This window comes from Chaetodon trifascialis, chromosome 20 (assembly GCF_039877785.1).
Source record: "Chaetodon trifascialis isolate fChaTrf1 chromosome 20, fChaTrf1.hap1, whole genome shotgun sequence".
In the NCBI taxonomy this organism is placed as follows: domain Eukaryota; kingdom Metazoa; phylum Chordata; class Actinopteri; order Chaetodontiformes; family Chaetodontidae; genus Chaetodon; species Chaetodon trifascialis.
Genome location: NC_092075.1, coordinates 11,385,474 through 11,397,306, shown reverse-complemented (window position 1 = coordinate 11,397,306; position 11,833 = coordinate 11,385,474). Strand labels below are relative to the sequence as shown.

General features: G+C 40.6%; 1 protein-coding gene across 1 annotated transcript; it reads right to left on the bottom strand.

Moving 5' to 3' along the window:
* Positions 1 to 4,205: 4,205 nt before the first annotated feature.
* stard7 (StAR related lipid transfer domain containing 7) lies at positions 4,206 to 9,709 on the bottom strand. The gene is made up of 8 exons (XM_070989324.1): positions 8,809 to 9,709; positions 8,332 to 8,495; positions 8,116 to 8,165; positions 7,598 to 7,708; positions 7,305 to 7,387; positions 7,113 to 7,212; positions 6,929 to 7,013; positions 4,206 to 6,606 (listed from the first exon to the last, which is right to left on the bottom strand). The coding sequence occupies exons 1-8, from the start codon at positions 9,261 to 9,263 to the stop codon at positions 6,431 to 6,433; spliced, it is 1,224 nt and encodes a 407-aa protein (XP_070845425.1). The 5' UTR covers positions 9,264 to 9,709; the 3' UTR covers positions 4,206 to 6,430.
* Positions 9,710 to 11,833: the final 2,124 nt, after the last annotated feature.

Genomic DNA, 11,833 nt, shown 5'->3' with positions numbered 1-11,833 from the left:
TTGATAATCGTGCTTATCAGCATTTACACAAAAGAATATAAAATCATCCAACATGCAAGAGCGACAAAAAACACTTGAAATAAGTCCACCCTCTGTGGTCAAGGAGAAAAGCTGCTTTGTCAGACCACAGAAATGATCTTGTTCTGCTTACACATAAGAAGCCATTAAATTGTCAGAAGTACAATCAATATAGTCCATTAATTACTGGTTACACTGTATCTGAACAATGTTAGTCTTGGATGTTTAACAAGGATTTAGATATGCAACAGGATTCAACTTAATGGATCCATAAAAAGCAGATGTGCAAGAGAGACAACACTTAGTGCACTGTAACGGTCAGCGAGGATGCCGTCGAGCGTATTTCATGTTATAGACTACAGTTCTTACTGAGAGAAAAAACACTTTTTAGGAAAAGCTGCAGTGGTTGAGGGTACTGCCTGCCTGTCCCACAGCAGCAGGATCAACCCTCCTCAGACACCACCTCTACCCCACCCCCTTTTACCCTGTAAATTATAGCAGCACTTTAGCTAATGAAAGAGTTGAAGACCGGGCACTAATAAAAGCCATTAAGTGAATAAAGCACTTCCCCCTCTAACAAAATTAAAGAATCTACCCATTTGGGGAGGGAGGACTCAGTATTAATATTTATGAAATGCGGAACCAGCGGCCCCCCCAAACTCCCCAACCCACGTCCAATCCCAGCCCGACCAAGTCCTCCTTGCCAGTGCACCTATCCCAAGAGAACATCACCAACCCCTCCTAGCTTGAAGGAGGGGCAGGAGATGGGGACTTGAAGGGTGCTGAGGACGCAGTCAGGACAGTCTGCCTCTAGTAGAGCAAGCTAGAAGACCCCAAGACACAGCTCAGAGCACCCACTCGCCTTCGTCAACCCGCTGCACCTAACATCGACTTTGGAGCCAGAGGATGGAAAGGTGGGTTTCTTGGAAAGACCAGATGTGCTCAAGTGACTTTCCAAAGACAGCAGCTGGAGGTTGTCAGTAGAATCCAGAGTAAGTTATGACTGAGACGCATATTTGTAGTGTTGTACCGATAGTTTGTTGGGTTGGTCACTGTGACCTTTAGTCACAAGAATATCTAATGTCCTATTTTTCTTTAAATCAGATACTTTTAATGATAAATGTTAACAAATGAACCTTCTTTAGCCAGATTTAGACTTAGATTCTGCATGAGTTTGAAGAGCAGCTCCTGTTTGTGGTGATCCATTTTGGAAGAAAGAAAGACACAAGGTAAGGGCGCATAATTATGTATCACAATCATCCATGCATAAAAACCATCACACCATCCCATCAGCCACACTGCATCCCTTTGAAACATCCTCATTGTTCTGGAAAACAGAGGTCTGTTTCACCGCCACCGCCCACCATTTTCACCCAAAGTACTCCCATTTTCGTTCCATTTGGTCCCAACAAATGCAGGGTTTCTCTTTGGTGCATTAATATGTATTGTGGTGTAATTTCATCACACAAAGTGGTTCAGTTGCCAGAGCTCTAAGTTGATTATCGCACCAATGCCTTCTCATTTTAGTAAGATGTCCCTGGGGAGCTGGAAGAGACACACGAGAAGGTAACAAGATTGTCAAACCTTTTGGACAAACAGCTGTCTTAGCTTGATGGTATCATGACTCTTGACATTGCACTCAGTGACCGTTAACATAGTTAGGACTCAAACGTCAGGAGCGGTTGTGTCTTTCACTCTGAGAAGACAGCAAATGTCCTCAGATGGAGAACAGCAATATCGCAATAAGTACCGTTCCTGAGGTCACCGGTGTCCCCGGACACCAAGACTTATTTTTTAGTCAATTACTTGTAAAATTTCAGAGTGGACTCTATGACAAGCTGCGCTTCCTAACAAGATCACTGACGCATTACCCAAACTGTGTTTCCATTGATCAGATGAATTCCACCCAATAGAGTGATGGAGAACTAACTTGATTAAGGCGCCGTTCCTCTGGCCTGCTGTAGATCTTTCCTTGAAAATGCTTCTTATTCGAATGTTTGCATCATAAAAAAGGACTGAATTTTTAGAAATTCTTTTTGGGTCATGTGTAGTTGAGTCGGGCACGAAGGACGGGAGGGTGGGGTTTGACGCAGTTTGTGCGCAGGAAGGGTGTAGCCCTTTTTTTCCGCAGTGTGAGTGTGACCTATGACTAATCTTTTTTTTTTTTAATTCTGCGGATGTTCTTAATTGTTACAGGTCTTTTCTAAGCATTCTGCGAACCAATGGTTCGATGTGTTTTTTTTTTCTTTTTAATGTATTCTTGAGCCTCGGATCCCCTCCCTCACACCTTTAGTCTTTTTCGAATCTTGGACCTCAGATACAAATCAAGCTGTGGGATTGTCCTTCAATTGCAAGAACCCAGGAAAATACTTTGACGATAACTTGTTCCTTTTAGGAGATTTGATACTTCCGGATGAGTTGGCTGACGTACACAAAATGATAAATTCTGTTTTACTGATTTTCCCCCTTTAATTCCATTTACATCTAAACCAAATGACCATGCTTTGGAATCCCTTGGACACCTTATTTTCAGCTGGATCCCCTGTGATCCGCTTTGAGTTTTCCGTCTTTGCCCAGGACCCCATTGTGCTTGATCTAACCATGCAGTGCATCTTCTGTCCATGGTTGTGCCAAGCACCTTGGAGGCTTGTGAGCGCTTCCATCTGTTGTGAATTCCCAATTAAAAAACTCTGATTTCCATTTTCAAGGCAATCATGTGCTTGTGCATGTTTAAAATATAGAAACATAAATGAAATGAACACTTAAATTGGCCAATAAAACTTGAATAGTTGGAGGAAATTAAGACTCTAGGGTACATTCAACAGGACCAATAAACAAATTTGAACTGTCATTTATCACTTTCAGGTTCTAATCTTGCCTTCGTTGTTTTATCTCATGATGTACTCAAAAATGTAGGACTATGACCAATAAATATCATCTGAACATCCTGTGTGTTTCTTTTTTTTCCAGCGTTGAATGAGGAGTGGGGCTTAAATGGTTTTATAGCATTCATATAGATAAAACAATTGTTTTCAACAACCTGGTTGCCGTCAATATGTCAGATTTGTGGAAACGATCAATTACCGTAAGTGCTCAATGGCTTTTAACTATGGTTAATAATTTCAGCCCGTGGAGGTCACTCTGTTAAGACTGCAGACACATCACCGATGTATAAATCAAACCTGGAGACATAGAAGCCCATGTGTTCAGAGAGAGTTTATGCTCTTGAAATGATGGTAAAATTATTGACTTTTGTTTCTATACTGTTCCAAGCGACTCAGATTTGCTCTATGTTGTCCCATAAGTCAAACCACAACTGGTGCATTTAAGGAATAAATTAAAAATGATTTAACCTGACTCTTCCTTTCTTTATGACTCTTATTTAATTGATTTGGTCTTTACTAACACGTCATGTGCTGCAGGCATTAGATGATAATGCACACTATAAAACACTGATGTATGATGTAATGTTTGGGTTTAAATCACTGTCAGAATCACCATTACAGCAATGAAGTACACCAAGAGCCTTGTCTAGTTATGCTGTACTGAGTAAATGAGCTCCATCCTGGAGAAATATTTATTCATGGATTTGTTGTATACAACATATTCCCAGACTTTGTTTGGGAATTTTAATATTGGCAGCATATGTGGCAGAGTTAAAATTATAGATGCTGTCATTATTGGTTATACCTTTATATATCATGGATGAGGTGATGTAATTCCTCAATTGTAGCTGCCATTTTGAATGCAGGTAGTATGTTTATTTTTTCCCAAATACAATTTATCTAATGAATTTTATAAAATAAAATAAAGTTTGACAAAACATCAAACATATTGTAACATTTCCTTTGTGGAAGGAAACTGGAAGATGTGTTAATATTTTGTGCACTAACTGCTTAAACATTAGGATTAGTGTGTAGCAAATTCTGTATAGAATTAGTATGAGGTTTGGTTTTAGGATGCATCTGTGGTAGTTTTCCAAGCTGATCAGTTGAACAGACCGTTTTCAGCAAACCGTGGAGCCTTTCCGTGCAGCCCGTCACTGACCTTAGACCCAGACAGGGAATACAGGGTTTACAGATTATCCCATTAGACGACTATAGTGTCTGCACCACACTGTGTACAAGAACAACGCTAATCACCCTTTTCTCTACCAAGGCCAAAACCAAGAATGCTGAACACAGTGAGACGCATGTGAAGATCCGTTTATTTGATCTGATTAGCTGCGCTTCCATTCAATAATTCTTCAAATCACAGGTTAATAAGTGCATCAACTCATAGCCACACAATTTTTCCATTATTTAAGTAATTCACATGGTAGCTGATCACAATCTAGTTATACTGGCTGCAGAAAGAAAGAACAAACAGTGAGAAATGTGAGAACTCTTAGACTACTGCATCTGGCACACAAGTGTCATCAAATGAGAGCATCAAACTGTTACTTTCACAAGCTCAACATTAGAAAACGTTGCATAATGTTTAATTGGGTTATCATGATCTCCTCAATGTCAGTCTTGTTTGACCACACAAGAGACAAATATCATAAACAAACATTTTATTTCCTCACTCACACTTTCAACATATGCAGCGTATCTCACGTCGCCATTATTTTTAATTAAATAGCAGGAAGTAACTCACTGCAGAATTACACAGATTTTTTACAGGGGGATAATTAATACTCTAGACTGGTAGTTGTGGGAAAACCTTCACAAAAATCCCACTGTACTGCTTTATTTTGAGCTGATTCACATCACCTACAACAACTATGACATTAAATATTGGTACAAGATGAGATGTTTTTAAACAGAAATGGATTTCATGACATTTGCGCCAGATCATCAGGCTGTAAACAGTGTACTTTATTAGGCGATGTTTTATCCCACAGCATGAGGTGCTCTTTGTACATTCGTAACACCCCCTGCAAACATTTAAACTACAAAAGCAACAAGGATGCTGGAAGGATGAAGTCTATGGAGTTTCAGTAGGATCCACATGAATAACTAAAACTGAAGAATCACAGCGAAGGACAAACATGTTCCAGAGCTTGTTGTACTCATAAGAAGGTTTTCTAGTACTCAGGCAATTCTTTTATGAATGTACAAGATCTACAGTAACACACAGAAAACACAAACCCATAACTCCAATAGTGCAAACTTGAGTGATGTCTGCTACAACTGTTGTGAACACCAGGATAACACAAAAAAAAAAAAAAAAAAAAAAAAAAATCAGAGCTGAAATGGGACAACCTAATTTTTCTTATGAAATGTACATAGATTGTGATGCGGCATAAGTACTATACGTTCCCCTAAAAAGGGCTTTTCCTTGCAGGTAAAACTGAACCAAAGCGTGTCAGTACCATTGCATCTGAGGATTAATGTGGTTGTTATAAGACACTATGCCCCTAGTGCTGAAGGACTGGTTTATCTTCAAAAGGCTGTTTTGTCAACGCTGGCAGTTTCGAACAAACACGGCAAGATGGACAGTGTGAACTCTCAACTGTGTTTACAGCGAAACAATACCATCCTCAAAACACAAAGAGACACCCTAGAGTCTTCATTTTCAATTCTGCAGACACATTTTTCCTACAGTGGCAACATTTTGTTCAGGTTCTATCTCTTTTTCTTTTCTTTTTTTAATCCATCACATCTTCACCTCATCTGAAGACCAACCATTCATGCTGCAAGCAAATAGGAAACCAGTTGCCTTAAATCCATCACATGAAGAAAGGTGTTAGAAAAAGTTCCACTGAGAGACCTCAATTGTTCATCTGTCAGCGCACAAATCTCAGCAGTAGTTTTAGATTTCAGTGATAATCTTGAGCAGAAGCCAGTCATACATACTGTTCTATGTCAAATACTGTACAACCATTTCCACAACACCTTGCTGAAATCACAGCACAGACACTAACACAGTGAAGTGGCTCCTGGCGGGCTGAACATCCTTTAAGTCAAGCCTTGTCAAACAATTGAAGACAAGACATAGAATGTTAAAATGGGAGAAACGGTGCTTTGGCAAAAGCGTCTCTACAATTAGGAATTTTGGCTTGATCTTACCAACAGTTCTAGGACATACATCATTAGCAAAAGAGGCAAAAAATGTCACGTGGCATCGCTTGGCTATGCAAAAGTATTGCCAACGCCAATCTTCTGGATGAATATTTCCATGGCAACATTTTCTCAAAAAGGACAGTAATGCTGTCACCAACACAGTCCATTGTTCTTGTGAGATCTCATCTACAACCAAGATAACCATGTCTGCGGATGGATATACTGTATATTTGTCTTTAAAGTAGATTGCAACTTCCGTTTGCAGTTCACGCAATGTACCGAAAAAGCTGGCTGGAGGGTTTGATTTGGGTACGAGTGCAGGTGACAACACACCAATATAACTCCTCGTCTATGAAATGATCTTCTCAAGCGTAGATCTGTCCGGGACCACCTGTGTGTGTTTTTTCTCCACTGAGGCGCTCCTGGCTTGGCTGGCGACTGTCACTGGATTTAATGACACCTGCGTAGTCGTGGATACCCACTTCTAAGTTCTTGGCCCTCAAAGCAGCGTTATGCAGCTTGTCCAGAAAATCAGGCATACCTGGCAGATGCAAACAGAGAGCCTCCTTACTATCAGAGTAGAATATGCATTTTCAGTGGGAAAACATGAAACATATGTGAAGAAAAATACATTTGCAAAGTTTAAAAATGCACATAAATCTGAACGTAACAGAGAGTAAAAACGCAGTTTTTCCAGCATCAGCTTCTCAAGCATCAGGACTTGCTGCTTTATGTCATTGTAAATTGAATATCTTTGGATTGTGGACTTTTGGTTGGACCCAGAAAAACAAAACAATTGATTGATGAAGTATGATTAAATTAAATGTGGCCCTGACAAGTTTCAACCAGTGAAAAGAGCTCACCACTTGAGACCATCCAGCTCACGCAGTAACGGGGAAAGACAGTCTGAGGGTTGTCACTGTAGGTCAGCAGGTAATCGAATCCATTCTGTAAACAAGAACGTACAAGTGAAACTGTGTGGCAACAAAACACAGTACCCTGGATGCAAGCTGCATTAATTTGTGTAGCAAAATGTTCATCACAAACCTCATCAAAGGACTTGTGAGGGCGGATGACCATCTTTGACTGGTATGAATGAACCCTCACGTATTCCTGAGTCTCTGGGACTCTGGGATGTTGCACAGCTCTACAAGACAACAATGTTACTCATTTGCTAGTAATGCATCAAAAACCAAACCATATTTGACTTCAGAGACCAATTATTTTTTGAAGCCCCACCTGGATACCAGGACCATCAGGTTGTTGTCTACATCAACATTATAGCGGCGCACATACACATAGTCCCTCGAGTACATGGGATACTGTGAGCAGAGATTAAACAAGATTAATTAACAGCTGGGGGGGGAATGAACACTGCCTCTTGGTTAGTGTTTGCTCTTGACCAACTGATAAGCCAATGTCATAGTTTGGTCATACGTGAATTGAAAGAAGGAAAATACCCTGTGTAAACACATTATCTGGAACAAATAGCCTCCTCCCCTCAGACAAAATAGCAAACAACAGAAACTCACAGGGAAGTGTGTAGCCCAGTGCACAACTTCAGAGCCTGTACTGACATCTCTGTCCACCACTTCAAGCTTGATAACCAGAGAATCCCACTTCTTCCTGTACTCTGTATCCAACTGGGGGAAAGGGGAAAGCATAAGTCAAGGTTAGGTGCTTAATATAGCACATAGAGTGAGTGTTAGAGTTGCTTTTGTGCTGCACACATACAGCACAAGCACACTGGTTGTGCAAGAGGACCTGGGTAATGGAAACTCAAAACAAGCTGCTATAAACACACCAAAAACTCAACTGACAAAAAATAAGCATGCCAATGCCCCAATGCAATAAATAGTAAATCTTTGACCAAATCACTGCCATTACCAGTTGAAATCCACTTGCATAACTGTATTTGAGTAACACAAAGATTTCTCATAGTTCATAAGTCCGACTTTAGGAGTGATGACATTGCAGCACATCTAAACCCCTGATAAGGAAATAAGAGTGCCAGTGTAGGACAGCACATTAGGAAATTTTAAGGCTGTACCTGTACATTGAAGAACTGTCTTGGGGTGACATCGTCATAGGAGCCCAACACTGCAAGGAACACATAAATAAAGGATGCAGAGTCTTAAAAAAAATCAAATACAATCACAACCAAAATACCAGGAAAACCACAAAGCAAAAAGAAAGCTTAGAGAATGTGTGCTTTACATGCATTTCAGAGACCTAGTCACACATGTGACAGGGTGAGTTGGCTGACCTCTGTATTCATAGAGGTGACTGTTGGGTATAGGGCGCTTCCACACTCTGAAGTCCTTCTTCTCTATCACAGTTTCCCAGCCAGATTCCACCTGTCTGGCCACTGTACCTGACTCTGTATTTAGACATTTCACAGCCTCCAGTGCCTGCAGCTCAAGTCCACATCTTTAAAAGGAATACATATAACAGGACAGATTATTCAGCATTCTGCACAGCTGACATTGCACATCATAGTCACATAAATATGTGATGCTGCAATGCATATACAAATGGCAGATAAATTAAAGGAGAAACTGTGTGTTTTATTATGGTAAGTTCTTGAACCACGATTCAGTTACCCCCTCGTGCCCCGTACGGAAGCATCCGTATTTATTATGCATCTCCAATCTTTCATTCAGTCTTTTCCTGTAATCTTTCGTCCAACTGTATGTCTAAGCACAAATACATACACACGTGCATTTAAAGAAAGAATTCAAACCTGCGAATTTCCTCATCTTCGATCTTCTCATTGTCCCACACGAAGATGCCAGCCATGGCCGCGATAAGTTTCCCAGTGGGGGCGTGCTTGTTCTGAAATCTGCGCCATATGTTCCCAACCAGGGTCCACCTGGTTCGCTCGGAGTACAGGTTGGAGTAAAGCTCACCGATCTGACAAGCACGCCGGAGCCTCTGTCCGGTCACAAAGCTGCAGTGATCCGCAAATATGGAGAGCAAACCCTTCCTCTTTTGGCCAGATCCCGCGGCCTCACTGATACCGACACTTGCCCTCTGGAGCCAGGACAACAGCAGGCCCATGCCCCTGCCCAACCATGGGACCCTGTCGAGCTTTTCTCTGCCATTCTCGACAGTCCGCCTGAATGACCTGCTGCTTTGGAGCCTTATTGTATTTACACCGATCTCGCAGATCGGACGACGATGAACGGAGTGAAACATGACAGGTGTGACCGTGTCAAGTTCCCAAAGACAAAATAAATGCCACCGAATTCACTAGCTAGCTAACGAATTGCACAGCCAACGCTAATGGTCTGCGGAGATGCACCATGTATTACCTTTACACATATGATAATAAAGACTTTTTGGGAGGAAAAGTCATCATTTTACTATGCTTGTAATGTTAGTCATCAAGCACGCGACATGTGTTAGCATTAACGTAAGCTAACAATATCTCTGTTAACTGCCTACGACTGCGACACAAACTACTCCTCGACACCGCCGCTCTTATTTCTGTATCGAAACTTTAACAACTGTACAGTAAACTATATCGTTAACTGTAACTCTAACACATTTATCTACCTCCGTATCTTTCCCAAAGACAGCCTCGCGTTTTCAAACTCCTGCAATGCATTTGACCTCCTCTTGCTGCTGTCTCTCGCACACCCACCCGGAAAACCCGCCTTACAAAATGTTAAGCGGGAGTTCATTGGACGCTTGTTATTCTAGGGCAAATGTGATTGGTTTTAGGGGGAGCCTGTCTTAACTTTAGCTTCCAGGGCACCAGCAAGTGTGCTTGTCCAGCTTCACGTCTCTACCAAAGCTCTCGGTTCTTCGACGAACTGGGATCAGATTTTGCATCCGAGCCTCTCCGGAAAGCAGCTATAGAACAGTACGATAAGTTGAAACCTCGTCCAGGATCAGTTTCAACGCAAAACTGAACCCATACAGGAAGTTAGAGTCGCCCCCCAGCGGTGCTGTTCAAAGCCAAAGTCACAAGTATTAAGTAAGAACTTAGCACGTGTATTTGAGTTGAAAAGGTCTGTTCCAGCAGGAGGCATCAGTTACACTTTTGTGGCAAAATTAACCAATTTTAGTCGCTGGATTCATGTATATGCGTGCTATTATTACAATATTTTCAAGACATCCGATAAAGCTTTTCTGGAATATAATAATAATTACTTTGTGTGTGTTCTCACTGGCAAAGGAAGCAGTGATTAATTTTTACTTAATAGCACGTCCTCGATGCAAAATTTAATAGAATAATGGGGGGTGTAAATGAAAACTATAAGAAAAGACTAATTTTGACACTGGAATCATTTATGAACAGGAACAGGAAGGCACATATTAAACTGTTATGAGAATAATCTACGGCAGATGGCGCTGTTTAACCATGCAGAGAACAGGTGGCGATGCCATAGATCAGCCTAGAAAACTACATCTGATACAAGCTTAGATTTTTCGAAGTTAAAAATTACACAAATACAACTTCAGAATAAATACTTTAAAATATTCTCCACAGAGGAGCTGTATGCGCTGAACTTAACATCAAAAAGGCTTTATTGTACCATGAGGCTCCCAAGGAATCAATGGAAGCAACAGTCCCATGTATTGCATTTCTCTTTGACCAGCCCTGTCATTCAATCATGCCTTCAGCCATTCATCCAGTTTGCAGCCAATTTTTTTTGTTTTAGAAACAAAATAGGCCAGAGGTGATGAAATAAACAACATTTCAACACAAGTTGTATCATTATATTTCACTTCATTGACATAATATTAATGAAGTGGGTGTAGGGGAAGTACTTCCTTTTTAACACACGTCCTGTGTTAGCTTGATTCATCACATTTTACTTGAAGTCATGTGTGTATTGCTCATGAAAGCTGTGAAGGATTTTAGTATCATAAGACCATGAGGCAAGATGTTTTTAAAGAACACAGCCTGTTGCCTCTATCTCTGTTTACTTATCTCCAAAGCAAACAAATCCACGTAATCAGTAGTTTTCTGCTCAAGTGACTTATACAGTTATTTATGTACGTGTGTGTGTGTGTGTGTGTGTGTGTGTGTGTGTGTGTGTGTGTGTGTTGTAAAACACACAGTTGATTTATTTTATTCTGTTGTCAATGAAAATATTTGTATACATGTTCTATGTGTGTAGCATCAAGGGGCCTACAACTTACATTTGCAACCCTGCACTGAATGATATAAAATGACAAATGAATGACATTGATTCCATGATTTACAAGAAATTTGTTATATCCAATCAATAAATTCTGAGAAATTTCTGACACTGACAGTCCATTCTAATCTATTCAATATTTTATTGAACCAAGGTTTCTGGTAAGGGAGAAAACAAGGAGACTTATTATTACTGTGAGTAACTGTTTGGCTGAAGAGGGAGTGAAAGAAGACGTAAATGATATATTTCCAGGTTACGCATGGAATTCTGGAAATTGCGAGTGTGAAACTCCCCTAGTGAGTGGTTTTGAAACAGATGCAGTCGCCACTCCCTCCTTTGTGACATGCTGCCTTCAAGTGCTGAGAAAAGAATCGTAATTATAAGTGCTCATGGCCGACACTAAACATTGTCCAATATGAATGACGAAATTTTCCATGATCCTCGATAGAAATGACGTCAAGCAGGGAGAGACAGCGAAGGGAGGGATAAAATAGCAATAATATGTGCTGATACTACAGCATCATCCTATGTAAATAAATAACGTACTGTGGTGTGTTCAGGGAATTCTCACTGGTTCATCGTCGCTGCAATGCAAATGCAAAACAAGCTTTGGCT